Source organism: Aristolochia californica, unplaced genomic scaffold (genome assembly GCF_029961685.1).
Source record: "Aristolochia californica isolate CCGP_79_NKW_82.1479 unplaced genomic scaffold, dmAriCali1.0.hap1 SCAF_10, whole genome shotgun sequence".
Taxonomy (NCBI): domain Eukaryota; kingdom Viridiplantae; phylum Streptophyta; class Magnoliopsida; order Piperales; family Aristolochiaceae; genus Aristolochia; species Aristolochia californica.
In genome coordinates, this window is record NW_027181771.1 from 28,322,552 (window position 1) to 28,344,318 (window position 21,767).

The window sequence follows — 21,767 nt, forward strand, 5'->3', positions numbered from 1 at the left end:
CTCTACTATAAATAGAGGTGTTGTAATTCTGAATTAATCAAGTTACCTCTCTCTCTCTCTCTCTCTCTCTCTCTCTCTCTCTCTCTCTCTCTCTCTCTCTCTCTCTCTCTCTCTCTCTCTCTCTCTCTCTCTCTCTCTCTCTCTCTCTCTCTCTCTCTCTCTTTGCTTGGTGCCACCTGTTGTGGACTCAATAACGGGATGAGTCATTCAGAGACGATGCGGATGAGTTGGTAACTCAGTGGGGAAAGGCACATCCAAGTACTTTAGGATTTATAATTTTTCTTTGTTTACTTAAGTGGTAAGAGGTTATAGCCAATGATGGCATTTTTTTAAAAGTTCAATTCGGATTTCCTTGGTGTGGTTGCCTCTAAAAGGGCTCACGGAAATCAATGAATTAAGTCTCAATTCAATCAGAAAATGATCAGTGTTCTCCTTCATAGAACCCTAGGATCGGTGTTCTCCTTGATGAACCCAAGGGTACAGGTCTCCCCTAGATGAGCCTGATCATCTCTTCTTCATCCACTTCCTTCTTCCACCTCTTTCTCAACAACATAGGGCACCAAGGTAAATTAGGTCACTCTGGATTAACCCCTGATCCTCTAAATGATCCCTCTCTTCGCCGAGTCACGAGCTCCACGGTCCAGTACCATAACAACTTGGTATCAGAGCAGGTTAGCATGGGGGAGTCATCCAGCAATGAGGAATTGCTCGCCAAGTTCAGTGAGATGATTAACGCAAAACAAGATGAAAGTAGAGGGTGATTGGGAGCACTGCTAGACAGCAGAGTCTCTCAAGAGGTAACCCAACAACTAGAAGCAGTAACTAATCAGATGTATGATTTATTTTTGGGTAGAAATCCAACCCCGAGGGAAGGGGGAAGAGGCCCTTCGAGCAGACAGGGCGAACAGTATGCTGGATGCACGAAGCCTCCAACACACAGTGGAAATTTCAGTCCAGGCGGTGGGGCGGTTTCAAGGTACACTAAATTGGACTTCCCTATTTTCAATGGGTCTGACGACCCTCTAATTTGGCTTTATCGATGTGAAAAAAAAAATTCCAACCAAAGAACGGCTGAAATAGACAAGGTGGGGTTGGCCGCACTCCACATGCTCGATGAAGCACAGCTATGGGGCCATCAACTAGAATTGGAAAACCCAGGGCTCGATTGGGAAGAATTTAAGGAGTTGTGCACTATTCTGTTTGGACCACCTGATCAGAGCAATCCATTGGGAGATTTAGTGATGTTAAGACAAACAGGAAGTGTGGAACAATACCAAAAATTATTCCAAGAAAAATTGGCTCGAGCAAGTAGGGTTGTACGGGTGGACCAACATGTTAGTTTGTTTACAACGGGGTTAATTGAGTCACTCAGATTAGAGGTGGAACTCCCCTCCCCTCCAGACCTCGCAAGAGCCATGAATTTGGCCAGAACGTTGGAAGCCAAGCAAAAAATTCAAGCATGTAAACCACTTTTGGCAAGTGGGAAAAATAATTCTGGTTGGTCCACAACAGCACTGGAGAGGTAATGTTGCTACCATTAATCCTACAGCCACTAAGGCCAATACTTCCACTCTGGCATTCATCCGGAAGCTGAACAGGGCCAAGATGGAAGACCGAAGAGCTAAAGGGTTATGTTACAATTACAATGAGCAATACACTTTCGGCCATCAACGTAAAAAATTATTTTGGTTGGAAGTTGAGAATGAGGAAGACGAAGGACTAGAGGTAGAACAGCCTAAGGTTGAAGAACCAGCCATTTCCTTGCATGCAATAACAGGCCTCCAGTCCACCAAGACAATGCAAGTGTGTGCTCTAGTCCGAGATCAGCCCCTATTAACCCTTGTGGACTCAAGGAGTACTCACAATTTTTTTGAGTTTCACAGCCGCCCAGCATTTACAACTTCAGATTCAACCTCGACCAAGTGCTTCGGTTTCTGTTGCCAATGGGGAGAAGGTTCTCAGCTACGACGTCAACAAGGGGGTAATATTTTTTATTGATGAAAACTCTTTTTCTGCGGAATTTTTTATCATTCCACTAGCGGGATTTGACATGGTTTTGGGCACCAAATGGCTGCAAACTTTGGGGCCCATATTGTGGGATTTCGCGGCTTTGACTATGAGCTTTGAGTTTGAAGGGCACTTGGTTAGATTACAAGGTCGTAAGGCTGACTTTCCAACACATATACATGCACTCCACCAATAGCACACTTCAGACAGCACGTTAGATGACCTATTGGAGGAAATTACCGACTTACTTTAGGAACCTGCTAGTCTGCCGCCTTTGAGACATTGTGATAATCGGATTTGTTTGAAGGCGGGGTCAGAAGTGGTGGTTGTTCGTCCTTATAGGTATCCACACCTAAAAAGGATGAAATTGAACGTCAATGCAAAGTTATGCTAGAACAAGGCCTCATCCGACTGAGTAAGTCCCCTTTCTCCTCTCCAATTCTTCTGGTGAAAAAACATGACAATACTTGGAGGTTTTATGTGGACTACTGAGAATTGAATGCCAAAATGATCAAAGATAAGTTTCCTATACCTGTAGTGGATGAGTTACTAGATGAATTACATGGGGCTAAATTTTTCACTAAATTGGATTTGCGATCGGGTTATCATCAAGTCAGAATGTATCCTACGAATATTGAGAAGACAGCATTCCGCACCCACCATGGTCACTTTGAGTTTGTAGTGATGTCCTTCGGTCTCTCCAATGCGCCTTCCACTTTTCAGGCCTAAATGAATGATGTATTTAGTGACTATCTCATAAATTTTGTTTTAGTATTCTTTGATGATATTTTAATCTTCAGCAAGTCTTGGAACCAACACTTAGATGACTGACGCCTTGTCTTCCAACTTCTTCGCGCACCTCATCTTTACTTGAAAATTTCCAAGTGTTCTTTTGGAAGACTACAGGTCGCCTATCTAGGTCATATCATAACAGCGATAGGGATGACAGTGGAGCCGAACAAAATAAGTCATCACACATTGGCCCCAACCGAACCACATTTTAGCACTGAGGGGATTTTTGGGGTTAGCAGGCTACTATTGAAAGTTCATTCAGAATTATAATCCATTAGTTGCTCCACTAACAAAGCTTCTCAGACGCAATGCCATTCGGTGGAATGAAGCCGCCAATCAATCATTCAAAGCACTCAAGCAAGCGTTAGCCTCCGCTTCAGTACTACAATTACCAGATTTTGAGGTCGTATTTGTGGTAGAATGTGATGCTTCAGGAGGAGGTATTGGGGCGGTGCTTCAACAATCCCACCACCCTATTGCCTATTTCCGCTATCAACTAGCAAACCACCATCACAAATTACCAGCCTACGAACAGGAACTCATTGGCTTAGCGAAGGCGGTTCGACATTGGAGGCCTTACTTGTGGGGCAGATTTTTTTTCATCCGCACTAACCACTACAACCTGAAATTTTTGAGGGACCAGAGGATATCCACCTCCCCACAATAGCATTGGATTAGCAAATTAATGGGTTTTGACTTTACAGTGGAACACAAGGCAAGTACATTGAACAAAGCAGTTGATGCCCTCTCCGGCCGTTCAGAAGAACCACAACAACTATGTGCCATTAGTCAGCCAAAACCTCTCTTACTTGATTCAATAAAAGAGGAAAATACAGCACACACCAGCACTCCAAGACCTATTACAAAAGATTGCTGATGGGAAAATGCCTTCCAAGTGGTCCCTCAAGACAAAATCATTCTATATAAGCGGCGCCTCTACTTATCATCCTCTTCTCCTTTGGTGGCAATGGTATTATCAACTTATCATGACAGCACTCATGAAGGCATTCACAAAACATTACATCGGATTCGAGAGGATTTTTATTGGGAAGGTATGAAAACAACAATTGCAATTTATGTGGCAGCTTGTCAAGTTTGTCAAAGGAACAAAGTAGAAAATTTAAGCCCAGTGGGTTTTCTCCAACCACTCGATCTTCCCACACAGGTATGGTCTGATATTTCGATGGATTTCATTGAGGGCCTCGTTAAAGCTTCGGGGAAGTCTGTCCTTTTTTTGGTGGTCGACAGATTTTCCAAATATGGCCACTTTATCCCATTAGAGCACCCATATACAGCTGCTAGTGTGGCTCAAGTGTTCTTCTCCAATATTGTTCGCCTACATGGCATACCAGAGTCTATTGTAAATGATAGGATGTCCAGCCAATTCTACAGAGACCTTTTCAGGTTATGTGGGACCAAACTCAAGTTCTCCTCGGCTTATCACCCTCAATCAGATGGCCAAACTAAAGTGGTTAACCGCACCGTGGAAATGTATTTAAGAGGTTTTGTGGGTGACCGTCCTAAACGTTGGGTAGACTCCACACTGCCTTACAAGATACTCCCTTCCGGATATTATATGGGTGGGACCCCCCTCAGTCCTACGTTCCTGGTTCCACCAGAGTAGATGTTGTTGACAAGCCTCTTATGGGTTGTGATCAAGTGTTGCAGTATGCTGTCCAACACCTTCAGAAAGCTCAGGTTCGAATGAAAGAATATTATGACCAGGGGCACCGGAATGTTCAATACAATCAAGGTGATGTTGTGTGGCTCCATCTCCAGCCTTACCGTCAAAATTCAATTGCTGGACGTTGCCACAAGCTCTCTTCTAAATATTTTGGGACATTCACTATTCTTCAACCAGTTGGTCAGGTGGCCTATAGGCTCCAGCTTCCTCCAGATTCCAAGCTTTACAATGTTTTTCATGTGTCCCTTCTCAAGCCGTTCAAGGGTCCAACACTGCCTCCAACTCCATTTTTGCCTCCAGTTGAAGATGGGCACGTTATTCTCACTCTAGCCACTATTTTGAGTACTAGATAGAACCAGAACAGATGGGAAGTCCTCGTTCAGTGGACACATACCAATGCAACTGAGGCCACTTGGGAGGATGTGAAAGTGTTTCAACAAGTTTATCCTACCTTTGAGCTTGAGGACAAGCTCTTTCTCCAATGTTGAGGACTCAATAGTGGGACGAGTCATTCAGAGATGATGCGGATGAGTTGGTAACTCAGTGGGGAAAGGCACATCCAAATACTTTAGGATTTATAATTTTTCTTTGTTTACTTAAGTGGTAAGAATTTATAGCCAACAATGGCATTTTTGTAAAACTTCAATTCGGATTTCCTTGGCGTGGTTGCCTCTAAAACGGCTCACGGAAATTAATGAAGTCTCAATTCAATCAGAAAATGATCGGTGTTCTCCTTCAGAGAACCCAAGGATGATGCGGATGAGTTGGTAATTCAGTGGGGAAAGGCACATCCAAGTACTTTAGGATTTATAATTTTTCTTTGTTTACTTAAGTGGTAAGATGTTATAGCCAATGATGGCATTTTTGTAAAACTTCAATTCGGATTTCCTTGGTGTGGTTGCCTCTAAAAGGGCTCACGGAAATTAATGAAGTAAGTCTCAATTCAATTAGAAAAGGATCGGTGTTCTCCTTGACGAACCCAAGGGTACAGGTCTCCCCTAGACGAGCCTGATCATCTCTTCTTTGTCCACTTCCTTCTTCCATCTCCTTCTCGCCAACATAGGGCGCCCAGGTAAATTAGGTCGCTTTGGATTAACTCCTGATCCTCTAAACGATCCCTCTCTTCGCCAAGTCACGAGGTCCATGGTCCGGGACCATAACACCACCTCTCTTTTCTCTTTTCTTTTTTCTTCTCCCTACCCGAGAGCTCTTCTTCCCTTTTCTTCTTTTTCTTTCTTCTTTCTCTTGCTCGGAATTATGGAAAAGGGATTATAAATTCAACAACAACCAGTCTAGATTCCAATCTCTATGAGTTAGGCAAGATATGATTGATTTAAATTAAATAAATCAAGCCTAATCAAGGAGATATTGAGGGGTTGTAAGTTCTCAAAAACCAGAAATTTGCTTTAAATAGATTGGTGCCACCTTGGCTTTCCAAATGAACACTTCCTTAACTCTTTTGTTCTTGCTTCTTTTTATGTAACAACCAATCTTTCAACTATGATTTCTTTTGAAGATTGAGTCAAGAACAAGCAATCAACTCGTGATTTGAATCAACAAGAGGTTTGGCATCTCTTTTCCACAAACTTTGCACTAAAACAACCTTCTTCTTTCTTTTTTTTAATAAAAATTTGTGAACCTTGGCATTAGAGATGGGCATATCCCTGTAATGCTCATATGAAGTCTAAAACTTAAAAAAAAAAAAGACAAAGGGCCGAGTAGAGTTTCAACTGTTCAAACAATGATAAAGGCAAAACTTAGCATAGTAGCCAAGGAATAGGATTTTCGAAATCCAATGGATCAAAACCACTTATAATAGGCTGAAGAATCATTTTTCATTATCATAAATCTAGCATCCACGAAACAGTAATTCCCATACAAAAAAATCTCAACATAAACCGATTTTTCAACCAAAACTTTCCAATTGAAAAAAAAACAGCTTTTGCAAGCTTCTTCCAACCCGAGATATATAAAAATCAATACTTTCATATAATAAAGCGAGTCATCTCTAAATCATCTTCCAAAGGTTAAAAAAACCGAGATCATGGAGTCATTAATGGATGATAATAACAAGAATAAAACACTTATCTTAACAAACATCAATCTTGCTTCACAAAGAGCCTTCTATGAGTAGTTTGATCATAAACCCCTTAGAGCAACCTTTTGACGAGGGGATTATAAATTCAAAGCTCTGATATCATGTTGAATTTAGGACATCATGCTTTGAACCTCAAGCAAGATTAGAGATGGAAAAGATAGGGGAAAGAGAAGAGAATAAAATAAAAAAAAAGTGAGAGTTCAAGTAGAGAAGAGAGAAGAGAACAAGGGAGAAGACAAACTTTAGGCTAGGAGAGAGATTCTTCCACGCATTGTGAGAAGAGGAGAGCTTGATTGAAATCCCTTCAACCAAGACCCCTATTTATAATTTTTCCATTACATGTTTAGGAAAACTTCTCAATCAATTAGCTCCCTAATTACATCAATCAAGGAAAGATTACAAGATCAATGGAAAGAATCTAGCATCCTTTAAGGGATGACACCTCATGCCACACCTCAAGGACATGTGGGCTTGATGAGCTTGGTCCCACCTTCTAACAGATGATTTGAATTGTTTGATCGAAATTCTAATTTTAATGAATAATATTTTTGCTTACAAAGGGTATTTTAAGAATTATAAAAAAGTATAAAAGAAATTAACTTTTGTATTTGTGGGAGCATCATAACTTGGGAAAAGGTAAATGAGATGCATCTCACGAAAGATTTCATACAACACCTACAGGTAGACAATCAATTTATTAATATTTGATTAAATGTTCATAATTGATTGAACAAGGGTCATTAGTTCTTCATATGTCACTAAACTTTTGAAATTTTTGGACATCGTACCTTAGTAGTGCCAAACCTTTGAAATTTTTGGATTTAGCTAAATAACAATAACCCCATCTTTTGAAATCCATAGAAATCCCTATAGTTTATAATATTATGAATTTACAAGCCTTATTCAAGTATCAAATAGTAAGTATAATTTACACACCGAAGGCATAACAAATCATCGCCCTCCTGAAAGTAGGGACTCGACCACAGATGTAGTTTGACTAAATCCAAAATCCATGGAAAAATTATAGCAGCTTGTCAAGCTCTCGTAATGTTCACTCCTCTCTAAAATGTTCCAAGACACTAACTCGGTTGAAGGGGCATCCCCATCCAAAATCTGAAGAACTTCTCTCATTCTAGGCCGAGCCTCTGCCACCGGATGCGAGCAAAGCAGGCCAAGCTTCAGTACCATCTCCATTTCATCTTTGATATAATCACCCCCGAGTTTTGGATCGCTCGATTCTAGAATTGATCCTCTTTTCCAACATCTGAAAACCCATTCCGTCAAAACCAACTCTTCCCCTGATACAGTGGACGCGTGTACGGGCCTCTTTCCAGCGGCGACCTCCAGCATGAAAACCCCAAAAGCGAAGACATCTGAACTGGTGGTAACTTTGCGTGTTTGTATGAGCTCCGGCGCCATGTACCCAAACGTTCCCACGATGTGGGTAGTTCTGGGACCCGCTCCGTGATCGTATAGCCTTGCCAAACCAAAGTCGCCTAACTTCCCGTTCAGGTTTCTGTCAAGCAGAACATTGCTGGCTTTGACGTCTCTGTGGAGGACTATTTGCTCCCATTCCTCATGTAGGTAGAGTAGACCTGAAGCTACTCCTTTTAATATATTGAATCTTTGATTCCAATTCAGAGTAGACTTGTCATCGAAGAGGTATTTGTCAAGACTGCCATTAGGCAAGTAATCATAGACTAAGAGAAGCTCTCCTTTACGCCGGCAGTATCCAAGCAGTTGTACCAAATTGCGGTGGCGCATCCGACCGAGGCTCACGATCTCGGCTACGAACTCTTTCATCCCCTGTTTTGAATCATGAGAAACTTTTTTTACAGCAACTTCAATCTTGGACGAGGGTAGTATACCTCTATAAACCCGACCAAAGCCTCCGATTCCTAAAAGCTCCTTTTCTCTGAATCCCTTGGTAGCAGTGAACAAGTCCTTGTACCTGAACCTATGGGGTCCGTACTCGCGTTCCCAATCTTCCACCACTTCACTGTATTTGATCTTCCTTCTCACAATAAACATAGCTGCAGAGACGGCAGCTAACGTGAGAAATCCAGTAATGATGGGCAACCCAATCGTCAAAACCTTGGTTTTCGGTTTGGGTGTTATCCGAGGAAGTGCGGGGAGGGAAGAAAGATCCAGTGCTTGAGCTTGGCCGTTCATCTTGTAGCTCCATCCGAGTATGTAGTGACAATCTACAAGCTGGCTTGTAGCCGAAGAGAAGCCGACATACATGGGGTCTAAGAACACCGACGCGAGGTCGACAGCTGCAGAGAGAAGCGGGCGTTGGGGTTTGGGTACTTTAACTGGAGCCACTGTGACGGTGAGCAGCATATCCACTCCATTATATTCTATCCAAGTCTGCACGGGGCTTCCACTACTGAGGCTGAAGTTGTTCCAGAGACCGTCAGCAAAATAAGCAGCAGGAGCTGAGCTGATAGAGACCAATCCATTGATATCGATTCCGATATGGTTTGCGTCGACATCTCTGTACCCGCTGTCTTTGCCGGTATCATGCTCGACTGCAAAGATGTGATTGGTTGGATCCCCACTGTTACTCGAATTGAAGACGCCAAAAAACTGAGCAGGGAAGCTTCCGGGAAACTGAAATGACGGAGAAATGACGAAGACAAGTCCATGGCCGTGGAAATTGGGATTTTCAGGGACGATGGCAGAAATGAATGTGGTGGAGAAAGAGAGAGTAGAGTTACTGGTGGACGAGTTCTTGAAATGTAAAGGAGCCTTATAGAAGGCGCGGCCTTTCTGCGTGTCGGTATAGTTAGTGAGACGGAGGAGGCCGTTGTGGGTGACGGTGGCCAGGTCTCCGAGGATCAAGTCGGCGTTTGTGAATCCATTGTAAGCGAAGTCTGTGCGATCAGAATGTACAGACCCGAAGAGGACAACGGTTAGTAATATTTTGATGAACATGGCCGAGAAAAGTCTATATTCCGACATGGCCGTGGCATAATGGGGTTGAGACGTTTGTAAGACGTGGTGTGGTTTTATTTAAAGAAAGAATCAGGCAGAGTTCGGAAAAACAAAAAAACAAAAAAAAAACAACTCCGAGAGAAAAGTGAAGAAAGAGACGAGAAAGATACAAGAGAACGAAGAGACTAGTAATAGGACCCACGTATGCTAGATTCGTCAAATACAGGGGTGGCTTCGAATTGAGTTGGTTCTTGATAGGCTTCGATTAGATATATCTGGATCAATACAGGGGAGGCTTCGAATTGAGTTGGTTCTTGATAGGCTTCGATTAGATATATCTGGATCTTGAACCGAGTTTGAGATCTGGGATCGGCTCATTAATTTTAATGAGCCGAACTCGACCGAATCAAGGTTCGAACTCGACTGAATCAAAGTTCGGCTCAAAAGCTCGCGAGGAGGCTCATTAACAGGTTGAGTCAGGACTGGGGGGAAAATTCTTCCTCCCCTCATCTTTATTTGCCTCTACTTTCGTCGCCACCGCTGCCTCTGTCGCAATCGTTATCCCCAACGACAGGTCCTCATCCTCGTCGCTAACCCCCTTCCCTCCGCATCGTCTCAGCAGAAAATCCCCCCCGGTGCAAAGACGATTTCGCACGTGTGACTTTCACTCATGCAATTTCATAAAGTGAAAAAAAAATTTCTTAAACTCTCTTTCCTCATGGCTCTTGAAAAAATTGAAAATACATTTTAGTAGAAATAAGTTTCTAGGGACTATTAGTGTCTCATATTTTTTGTAAATATTTTGGTAATTGAAAATTCTTATTAAAAAATTATATAATTTTCTAAGTAAGATTTTCTTGTTAAGATGGGTTAGAAAACCGTATAAAAAATTTTTGAATAAGTATTTGACAGTTGATGTTGTAATATTTTTAACATGAAGTAATTTTGTGTTTAAAATTTTATTTAATTAAAAATATATCGATAAGTATAGTAATATATTAGATTGATTATTAATTTTTATTTATTTCCCTAGAAGAGGCAATAAGAGGTTCATTCAACTTTCCTAAGAAAATTTTAAAATATTTCTTGTAATTTTTTAATAAGTCACTAATAGTAGTAGGATTTTATTTAAAGGTTTTTTTGGAAATATGTATCATATGAAAAATATTTTTAATTTTTCCTAAAATATAAATTTTCAACCAGGGGCACTAAGGAGGCCATAGTAAATTTATGGTCAGATTCAAAAATTACAAAATAAGTTAGGCAACATTTTGAGTAAAAAAAATTAATATTAGTGTGTTCTAATTCATTATTGAAATTCAATCCTAAACCTCCCCTATCATTCTTTTTTTAAAATATATGCATAATTTTATATATAATTTATTTGTCATATATATTTATATAGAGTATTAAATGTAGGTTAAGCTCAAACTCGGTTAAAATTATTAGGCTCGAGGTTATGGTCAACTCGAGCTCGAAATGTTTAAATCAAACTCAGCTTGAACAAGGTTCAGACTTAGTTGGATTCAATGCATATACCTAATTTTAAATAGAGGTCATTCTCAATTTTATGTAAAATGTATATATAACTTTATATATAATTTATTTGATACATATTTTTAAAAAAAATTAAAAATATGTTAGAATACATGACATGTATTTTTTTAAAAAATTTAAATAAATATTAAAACTCGAGTTCCACGACAATATTAAACTCAAACCTAGGCTCTGAGGTCGAATTCGCTCGATGCCACCCAGTGGTGTGGTTTGATTTAAAGAAAGAATCTCAAATATACCCGTCAAGCACCCACGACGGACAGGTTCATAATCACCACGACTCCGTATACAAGTTATAAAAAAAAAATGCTATAGCCACATTACCCAACACTCGGGGTCACATGGCTTTTTCTGTAGCTGGCTGTGGACACCCAGGTGGGGCAGTTGCTCCATTTTGATTTTTTTTCATTAAATTATAGTTATTTTAAGTCACCTCTGGATTATTCCATACAAGTGGCCAAGTATTCCAGTCAACTGAGGCACTTCCCTCCTTGTTGTTTCCAAGATCCTTTTTTTTTTCCGTCGTCATCGGTGTACTCCGTGTCTTTGACGGTATCATGCTCGACCGGAAAGATGTGATTGGTTGGATCCCCATTGTGACTCGAATTGAAGACGTCAAAAAACTCGGCGGGGAAGCTTCCGGCTGAAATGTCGGAGCAACGACGAAGACAAATCCATGACCGTGGAAATTGGGGTTTTCAGTGACGATGGCAGAAACGAATGTGGTAGAGAAAGAGAGAGTAGAAGTACCAGCGGACGGACCCTTACAGAAGGCGCCGCTTTTGTGCGGCCTCTGTCTCACTAACCATACAGGCCCGAAGAGCACAATGGTTAGTACTATTTTGATGAACATGGCAGAGAAAAGTCTGTACACCGACATGGCCGTGGCCTAATGGGGTTGTGACGTTTGTAAGACGTGGTGTGGTTTTATTTAACGAAACAAAAAGAAGAGAAGGAGCACAGAAACCAAGGAGAACGATTTCTTTTATCTTTTGTTTGTTTTCTTATCAGATTCTATGTTTTTCTGTGTTTTTTTGTGGTTCCGAACAATCCATTAATTTAATGGACTCACTTTTACTGGCCATCTTGTCAAACATGTCGTATACAATATTCCACGATTGACAGTCACCGACCCTCGGGTCACATCGCTTTTCTGTAGACACAGTTGCTCCATGTTGAGCAATGATCTTCACAATTGTTTCATCATGACAATCGTCACGTTGAGAATTCTTAGCGACTTTTTCTCTCGTGGTCGGTTCGTTGCTGCAGAGAGTAATTTTTTATTCATTAAATTATAGTTATTTTTAGTCACCTCTAATCGGTTTCTTTACATAATTTTTTGTGTGCCTTTTATTTCTAGTTCATCCGGTTTTCTCTACTTATTTTTGCCTTTTGGGGATTATTATAATTGAATTACTTTTTAAAAATTAAATAACATCAAAGACACTTATTTTTAGGCTATTGTTCTCTTTTAAATATCAACTATGCATAGTTACATATTGCCAACATCATCTACTTTCATGTCCTGTTAGCTCAATAATATAGTGAGAGAAAAACAAACTGAAAATAAGGTGAACAAAGAGAACTTTTGTTGATAAATTGCCTACACCATGGACTTTCATGCCTTGTTTGGGCGATTGTTCAGTGGAATCTATTAAAGCAAAACAAAAATTCTTCTTCTAGTGTCTACAACGCTATTTGAAAAGTGATTCCAAAGATTAACTTAATCATATAAATATAACTTGTTGATTTGATTGTTAGAACCAATTGTTTATATATTATATAATTATTGTACTTCTTAGGAAAGCCATGCGGTTTGGTCAATTTTTTAAACATATAATTGTCATTAATCTCTTCGTCTAAGGTTGACTCAATGTATTGAAGTGAGTATACTTACTAATTTAACTAATCAAGAACAACAAATATCGTTGATTTACCATGAGAGTGAGGGATATTTTCAATAAGGTCAAGTTATATGTCTTTCTATACTGATTTTGTTCAAAGTATATGTTGTAACAACTATGCCAAAGATGAAGTCACAATCTACTTTTTTTTTTTTTTTTTTGTATATTGTATTTCAACACATAATTAATCTTCAATATCACGTTTCATACATTAACAAAAGAATGTGGTCTTTTAACTTCATGTACATATCAAGAAATACTCTCTTAACCTGAACTTAGCAACCCTATGCCACTCGATCAAAATGGCTAAAAATATAATTTTGTCTACCTTTACCTAATCTTTAGATAACAACATAGACTTCTTTAATTCATTATAGAGATACTTGGATTAGCAACAACTCTCTCAACGAGGGTCTAGACTTCTACTATTCCATGTGTTGCATTATGTGTGCTATTAAGGTACAAACTGCCTATTTCTTCTATACAATCTTACAATCATAACCAATTAATTTAATCAGCTATTTTTAGTGAAGTGCGTTATTTGCTTCATCAAATGGAGCACTAGTGTGGTCCGTGATATGTACCTGAAATTATTTGGCCAATCGCTCTACTCTCCTATGTTGAACGGGTACACCAAAGCAAATACTTTCTTCTTGTAAATGGAGAGCATTTAGAAAAATTGACAAGAGTTAATATTATTTGTCTCTAGTGTTGAATGACTCACACCAAAGCAAACATTTTCTTATCGTAAATAGACAATAGTCAAAAAAGTTGAGAAAAGTCAATATTAGTACAAAAAAAGTCTTTTGCTTCGAGATTGCGAGTGGTTTGCCTTATTTGGGTTAATGGTCTTTAGCTAAACTTTGGTAATACTCCACTTGGGGGTAAAAAATCAGCAGCCATTGGAAAGAGAAAAAACTAGGACAGGTTACCTAACTTTGTATATGTTGGAAGATGGACTCCAGCCCCCACGACCAAGGAAGACCCACATATCTAAGAGTATTATAAAATGGGCCATAGGACCAAGAAAGGCCCACAATGGGACCAAACCCATAAGAAGTAGGACCCACCATGATTACCACGAACTGGCATCCTTATCACATCAGTCGGAAGATCAAGAAAGACTCACAAAGGCATCTTTATCTTATGGTCACGTCCTAGAAGAGTTGATATATCAGAAAAAATATCTCACTTCTCCCTAGTTTGAGGGTTTATTTATACATCTCTGTTATTTGGGTTTATTGCTACATCTATGATATTTGGTTCAAGCTAGGATTATTGCCCTTACTTCCTAACTTGAGGGAGAGAAATAGAAGAAGTACAAGAAAAAAGGTATTTTATTCCATATGTTGTGGATAAGTTTATGTGACCAAAATATTAAAGAAAAGAGGAACACAAAAGGTAAAGCTTCTGTATCTAAGAATTTTTTTTTTATATCGGATTATGATTATTCCATGGATCCTTCTACAAGGTATTATTTTGGTTTGTTATATGAGTTGGAAGATGGTCGTATTATATTCAGCTACATTTATTATGTCTCTTTGGGAGCATTATTATTGAAAAAGAGGTGGCCTTGGTATCCTTTCTCATATCATCATTTATTTGGCCCCGTAAAAAATATCACGGTTGGGAAACCATGATGGGCCTTGTAAAAAAAATATCACGGTTGGGAAACCATGACGGGTGAACTTAATACCCTATAAAAAATATCACAGTTGGGAAACCATGATGGGCCTTGTAAAAAAAAAAATATCACGACTGGGAAACCATGACAGAGGATGCCCTGTAAAAAAAATATCACGGTTGGGAAACCATGACGGAGGAACTTAGTATTACATCTATGTTATACTTCCTTGAATTGGCCAGCTGGGCCTCATAGAAGAGAGCACCAGCGTGAGGGGGAGTGTTGGAAGATGGGAGGACTGCCATTTTATACAAAAATATTATATACATCATTTGTAGCAAGTTGGGAGTTCATGATGTTCTTTTACCCCCCAACTTGAGGAGGAGTGTTGGAAGATCGATTCCAGCCCACACGACCAAGTAAAATCCACATATCGAAGAGTATTTTAAGATGGGCCACACGACCAAGGAAGACCTACAAGATAGGCCCAAACCCATAAGAAGTAGGACCCACCATGATTACCACGAGCTGACATCCTTATCACATAAGTCGGAAGATCAATAACGACTCACAAATGCATCTTTATCTTATGGTCACGTCCTAGAAGAGTTCTAGTTTGAGTTATGTTTGTCTTTCATCTATATTGAGTTATTTAATTATGCTAGGACTTATCTTTAAGTGTTAGAGTTTGGGTGTAATTGGGACAAATATAGTTTTATTGTAATTGGACTCTACTAACTTCCTTTATTATAAATAGAGGTTCATGTACTCATATTATGATAAGTTAATAAAGTCAATGAAGTATTTATCTTTTCCATAAATTTAATAGTGTACTTACAAGGATATCTCGACAACTAAAATAAATAGATCAACTTGAACCACCTCCTTCAAAGATATGATGAATAATACTCTTCTCTATGAGCTGGAGATATTTTGGGAAGAAAAGATTGGTGGAGGCATCATAGACTTTTGAAAGTAACTAATATACTTTTGAAAATAAATTCAATAGTATACTTACAAGGATATCTCAACAACTAAAGCACCACCTTCAAAGATACGATGAATACTACTCTTCTCTGTAAGGAGATATTTTTGGAAGAAAAGATTGGTGGAGGCATCATAGACTTTTGAAAGTAACTCACAGACTTTTGAAAATAACTTCTCATCTTAAAATGTAATTCATGACCCTAACCAAAGTAAAGGTTCTGCGTATGTTTCATCACAAAGAAGAAGATTAACACCCTTCATATATTTCACAAATTGACTGTGAATTGTTCTAAATCAAGAAAGGGGAGAATTCGAATCCCTAACAAAGGATCCGAAGCTCCTTGATTTTGAAACTCCCGCAGTTTAGGGCCTGAGTTTTATTGTACTGAGTCCAAATCTAAAATATTCAACATATAAACACAGAAAAGAAAATTAGATTACAAAATTAGAAGCATTAAACAATCATCGACCACCCGATAGCAGTGATTCCGTTGCTGAAGATGTACCAAACGCATTATCTGCGTAAACTTCACTGCTCTCTAAGCGGTTCGAATCCACTAACTCGGTTATAGGGGCTCGCCCTTCCAAAATCTGAATTATTTGTCTCATCCGAGGGCGATACCCTGCCACAGCGTACGAGCAAAGCAGGCCAAGTTTGAGCACCAGCTCCATTTCATCCATGACATAGTCTCCCCCCAATTTGGGATCACTTGCTTCCAGAATTGATCCACTCTTCCAACAGTTGAAAACCCAGTCCCTCAAAACCAACTCCTCCCCTGAACATGACGTGCCTGGGTACTGGACGGGCCTCCTTCCAGTGGCGACTTCAAGCATGAAAACGCCAAAAGCGAATACATCTGTGCTCGTGGTAGCTTTGCTTGTTCGGGTGAGCTCCGGCGCCAGGTACCCGATGGTTCCCACGACGTGGGTAGTTTTCGGAGTCGCTCCATGGTCGTATAACCTTGCCAAACCAAAATCACCTAACTTCCCATTTAGATCACTGTCAAGAAGAACATTGCTGGCTTTCACGTCTCTGTGCAGGACGATCTGTTCCCATTCTTCATGCAGGTAGAGGAGTCCTGCAGCTACTCCTTTTACAATTGTCAATCTCTGGTTCCAATTCAATGTAAACTTGTCATCGAACAGGAATTTGTCTAAACTGCCATTGGGCATATATTCGTAGACCAGGAGGAGCTCTCCTTTACGCCGGCAATACCCAAGGAGTCCTACCAAGTTGCGGTGACGCATCCTGCCCAGGCTCACGATCTCGGAAATGAATTCTTTCATACCCTGTTTTGAATCATGAGAAACTTTCTTCACGGCGACTTCAATCTTGGATGAGAGCAGTATGCCTCTATAAACCCGACCAAAGCCTCCTATTCCTAAGAGCTCCTTGTCTTTGAATCCCTTGGTAGCCCTGAACAAGTCCTTGTACCTGAACCTGTGGGGTCCGTACTCCTGTTCCCACTCTTCCAGTAGTTCGCTATATTTGATTTTCCTTCTTACAGAAATAATAGCAGCAGAGACGGCAGCTAACGTAAGAAATACTGTAATTAAGGGTAACCCAATTATCAAAATCCTTGGTTTCGGTTTGGGAGTCACTCGAGGTAGTGCGGGCAGGGAAGAGGTATCGAGTGCTCGAGCTTGGCCGTTCATCTTAAAGCTCCATCCGAGTATGTAGTGACAAGCTCGAAGCTGACCAGTAGATGAGGAGAAGCCGACATACATGGGGTTTAAGAGAACAGACGCAAGATCGACAGTAGCAGAGAGAAGCGGGCGCAGGGGTCTGGGTACTTTAATGGGAGCTACTGTCACAGTGAGCTGCTTAAATACTCCATTGTACTCTATCCAAGTCTGTATAGGGTGTCCACTACTAAGGCTAAAGTTGTTCCAGCGACCGTCAGTGAAATATGCAGCCGGAGCTGACTTGATAGAAACCAGCCCGTTGATGTCGATTCCTACGTGGTTATTATCGATATCTTTGAACTCCGCGGACTGAGCGGTATCTTGCTCGACCGCAAAGATATGATTAGTGGAATTTCCATTGTTATTCGGATTGAAAAGGCCAAGAAGCGTCGCAGGGAGGCCTCCAGGAAGCTCGGGCGAGGGCGAAATGACAAAGGCAAGTCCATGGCCGTTGAAATTGGAAACTTCAGGGACGATTGCAGAAACGAAGGTGGTGGAGAAAGAGAGAGTGGTGTTACTGTTAGAGGTGTTCTTGAAATGTAATGGAGCCGTGTAGAAGGCGCGGCCCCTCTGCATAGGAGTATTGTTAGTTAGGCGAAGGAGACCGTCGTGGGTGACGGTGGCGATGTCTCCGAGAATCAAGTTGGCGTAACTGAATCCATTGTAGGCGAAGTCTGTTCGTTGCGGTTCTACAGCTCGGAGGAGGTTAATCACTAGGAGGATCTCCAGGAACATTGCAGAGAGAATCAGTGATTGAGTCTGAGAGTTGAAACACCAAGATGCCGTTTTGTAAGAATATGAAAGAATTATCTAGGGGGTCCCGATTTGCCTCGCCGTCTCCTCCAAGGTACCCGAGAGGTATCTTATCTATTAGGGTAATTTTGTTTCTTTCTGCCCCCATAGTCTCATTTGAATCGATGGTAAGAACGTGGCCTACAAAAGTCACGCTCGCCTTCCTTTTTGAATTTTCAGTAGCTGACCCTGGACCTCCATTATTTTACGTCTTTGGTGCACCTAGATCTAATATGAAAAAATTAAGTACGCACGTGTTTTTTACCAGCAATTTTTTCCAGTAACTTTTAAATATAACATTAATTGTCAATTAGCTTAAGATGATTAATACCGTCTTACACGTAGCAAAATAAAATATCTTTATTTGAGATAGTTTATGTCACTGCAAGAAAACCTTCTGCTAGTGAATTTTTTGGGGGTGGAAGTCCAAAAAAAAAAGTTGCCGAAAATTTGGCTTTCACGCTTCTGTTGGTACAGTGTCCACCTATGAATTTTCAAATTCACTGCTATAGAATTTAAATCTCTAGCAACGAATTTGCAAATTGGTTGCTATAAAATTTAATAGAATTTAGCAATTCGGTACTTAGAGAATTTGAACTCTAGCAGAAAATCTGGAAATTCACTACTAGAGAATTTCTAGCAGCTAATTGGTAAATTTGTCGCTATATAGTTTGAACTCCAGCAACAAATTTCCAAATTCGTTGCCAGAAATGTTACACTCGTACAATGAATTTTTAAATCGCTACTAGAGATTGAACTCTAGTGAATTGGTAAAGTACAACTCTCAACTACTCTTTGGTCCGCCACAACTCTTATTATCCTTCATGGCCTTCATCTTATCCTTATACTCATCTCATAGATTCTTCAATTGTTCATCAACACAACGTTCAAACTCTAGTGTCTCAGAAAGTACAACTCTCAACTACTCTTTGGTCTGCCACAACTCCTTTATTTATGCAGTCGTCTAAGACGAAGCTGATCGGGCCATCTTGGGTACATGCGATTGAACTAAACCCAATGCCTTAATGTACCCAGATCTAATTCAATGAGGGCTCATCTCAATGGCACACTCAGGCTCACTAGCCTCCTACGCTTCTCGTACCAATCCTTGCATCTCCTTTGATGAAAAATAACATAAGAAAGTTATAATTATTTTTGCTTAACATAAAATATACATTTTATAAGAAAGTTAAATTTATAATTCTACTTACATATTGCTTCTATTGGGACTTATGAGTAATATGAAATTGCTCAATATCAGAGCAACTTTCACTCTCCATATTTAAAAGTACACATGTCAATGCATCACATTAGTAATACAATTACAAGAAAACAAACTCCAAGTTAAATACATACCATCTCATAAAAGGCTTCATTTTATAGTATTTTAAACTATTTTTCTAATGTTTTTTACATTTACTCGAGAATATTTTTGCAAATTAGAATTAACCATAAGTAAAATAAAGAATAGTTGAGATGAAACACAACCTCTAGAAATCTAATTTCCTGAAACCTCTCACTCTTAAATACATTCACACACAATTACTGCCAATACTCAAGGGAAACTCCTCTATAGTGATTGGAGTGACCTTCATGCTCCTTATACAAGGTGTAATGCTAGTTCTGTATTGTCGAAATGCAACACCCCGTATAGAACACATGTTAGCTCATGCCCCTGCATCGCTTTAGATATCGATGCCAAACTTCTCCTTGAAAAATGGGATAATATAAAACATTATCAACTTGACATTGTAAGCCAATGAAAAAAACAAAAAAAATCTAATTAAGTTGTAATATTTACCTCAATATAAGTTTACGTGGAAGCTAACTGATAGTTGGTGCAGGCTACTTTCACCTCCTTGTGGTTCCAAAGGATTTGGCACACCCAATGAGTGAAAGGTGGACTATAGGACCTTGATGTTGTCCTCTATGAATTTATAAACTCCACCGAGAACCTCCTATCAACCTCTCTCGTAATTGCCTCATTAGTGCCAATATGGATGAAAATGATGTGGACGAAGAAGGTGTAGGCAGATTTAAATACATAAAGTAAATAAATTACTACCAACAAAATATTATTTAACATAATGAAGAATAATAATTAGTTGACTTCATACCATGTGGTTCTGAGACATGATCATCCCCCTACCTCCTGTCCTCCTCCCCCCAAAGTACCTCACTACCATGCATCTTTAATAGTGGTTCTATAGAATGATGCCAAGTGTGAGACTGGTGGTAGCCTAGGTGGACGAGGAGGGATGATATAAGATGACTTGCATAATATGTTTATAATATCAATAATTCTATTGCTAAAAAATAGCACTAATGATATTTCAAATAAATAATTTGACATAAAATAAAACCGTTTCCTATAGAAATGTTTTCAAATTCATTGTCATATAATTGCATTTCTTCATTACCTTCTTCCCCCTCTTCTTCCACCTCTTCTTTTTCCACTTCATTACCTTCTTCATTACCTTCTTCAACCTCTGCATCAATAATTCTTCATCAACCTTGTTACAATTTGGGACCCACCATGAGCTCAAGAGGTATTGTTATGGACTCCATAACATCAAGAGTAGCAGATAGACGTAGGGGTAATTGATGTAATTTTATGCATGTCTTATTTAGTGGCATTTTTATAATTTCTTCAGACATGTATGCTTTGCGTGATTTTGTATGGGGGCGTTCATCTTATTTATGGGGACGCCATTGGATTGAATTGGAAGCTTGAATGATAATTAATTGAGATCAGGTACTCTCTCCAACGAGGCCTAGGTGCGAGCTTCTTCCAAATCTCGGTTATCCCCCTCACGTCCATTCATCTTCCTTCTCACGAATAGCTGCTGCATCACTTCCATTTTCCTCTCCCATCCGAGATCCCCTATTTCATCTCTTTCACATAAACCTTTGAACTACAACCGCTGTCGACTATTTCTCTCCACGACCTCCCTAGATCCACTCTCAGAGACGTCGTCTCACCTTCTCTGCCGAGTTTCGACCGCCAGACGGTTCAACTCCTGGTTGGAGCTCGACGTGTCTGTTCGTCTTCCCGGCGGAGCTGCTCTATCGCCATTGGGCGTTCCAAGTATCCAAAATACAAATCTTCACCATCAATAAATCTGGAAGACCGATGAGAGCGTAGGGTGACTCGATCCATGGCTAGAGAGCATACCAACGTGGAATCAGACAGGACCACCTTGGACGACTCTTTACACCCAGCGGGCCTGCTGCAACCTCTTCAACTTCCGTCTCAGATATGGGCTGATATCTCCATGGATTTTATTGAGGGCCTTCCCACTTCTTTGAGAAAATCTGTAATTATGGTTGTGGTGGATCGGTTTTCTAAATACGGACACTTCCTACCCTTGGCGCATTCGTATATAGAAGTACAGGTAGCCCACCTCTTTATGGAACAGATTGTGCGACTGCATGGTTTACCGGAGTCCATTACAAGTGACCGCGATGCGATTTTCACCAGCATCTTTTGGAAAGATCTTTTTAAATTGCAGGGTACCAAATTGGCCTTCTCTTCTGCCTACCATCCTCAATCTAATGGGCAGATTGAAGTGGTGAACCACACCCTTGAGATCTATTTACGGTGTTTTGTTGGGGACCATCCCAAACACTGGTTGGCATGGGCGAAGTATTGTTACAATACTTCTTACCATACGACACTCGGCACCACTCCGTTCCAGG

At 40.0% G+C, this 21,767-nt stretch overlaps 2 protein-coding genes across 2 annotated transcripts; both read right to left on the bottom strand.

Moving 5' to 3' along the window:
* Window positions 1–7,532: 7,532 nt before the first annotated feature.
* On the bottom strand, window positions 7,533–9,546 carry LOC137941885 (L-type lectin-domain containing receptor kinase SIT2-like). Its single transcript, XM_068787499.1, has one exon. It carries the CDS (start codon window positions 9,543–9,545, stop codon window positions 7,533–7,535), a length of 2,013 nt encoding a protein of 670 aa, XP_068643600.1. The 5' UTR covers window position 9,546.
* Window positions 9,547–16,052: 6,506 nt separating this feature from the next.
* Window positions 16,053–18,011, bottom strand: LOC137941896 (L-type lectin-domain containing receptor kinase SIT2-like). Its single transcript, XM_068787511.1, has one exon. It carries the CDS (start codon window positions 18,009–18,011, stop codon window positions 16,053–16,055), a length of 1,959 nt encoding a protein of 652 aa, XP_068643612.1.
* Window positions 18,012–21,767: the final 3,756 nt, after the last annotated feature.

Excerpts from the sequence above, each read along its gene's own strand:
- LOC137941885 (XM_068787499.1), bottom strand. The coding sequence starts at position 9,545 with ATGTCGGAATATAGACTTTTCTCGGCCATGTTCATCAAAATATTACTA.
- LOC137941896 (XM_068787511.1), bottom strand. The coding sequence starts at position 18,011 with ATGTTCCTGGAGATCCTCCTAGTGATTAACCTCCTCCGAGCTGTAGAA.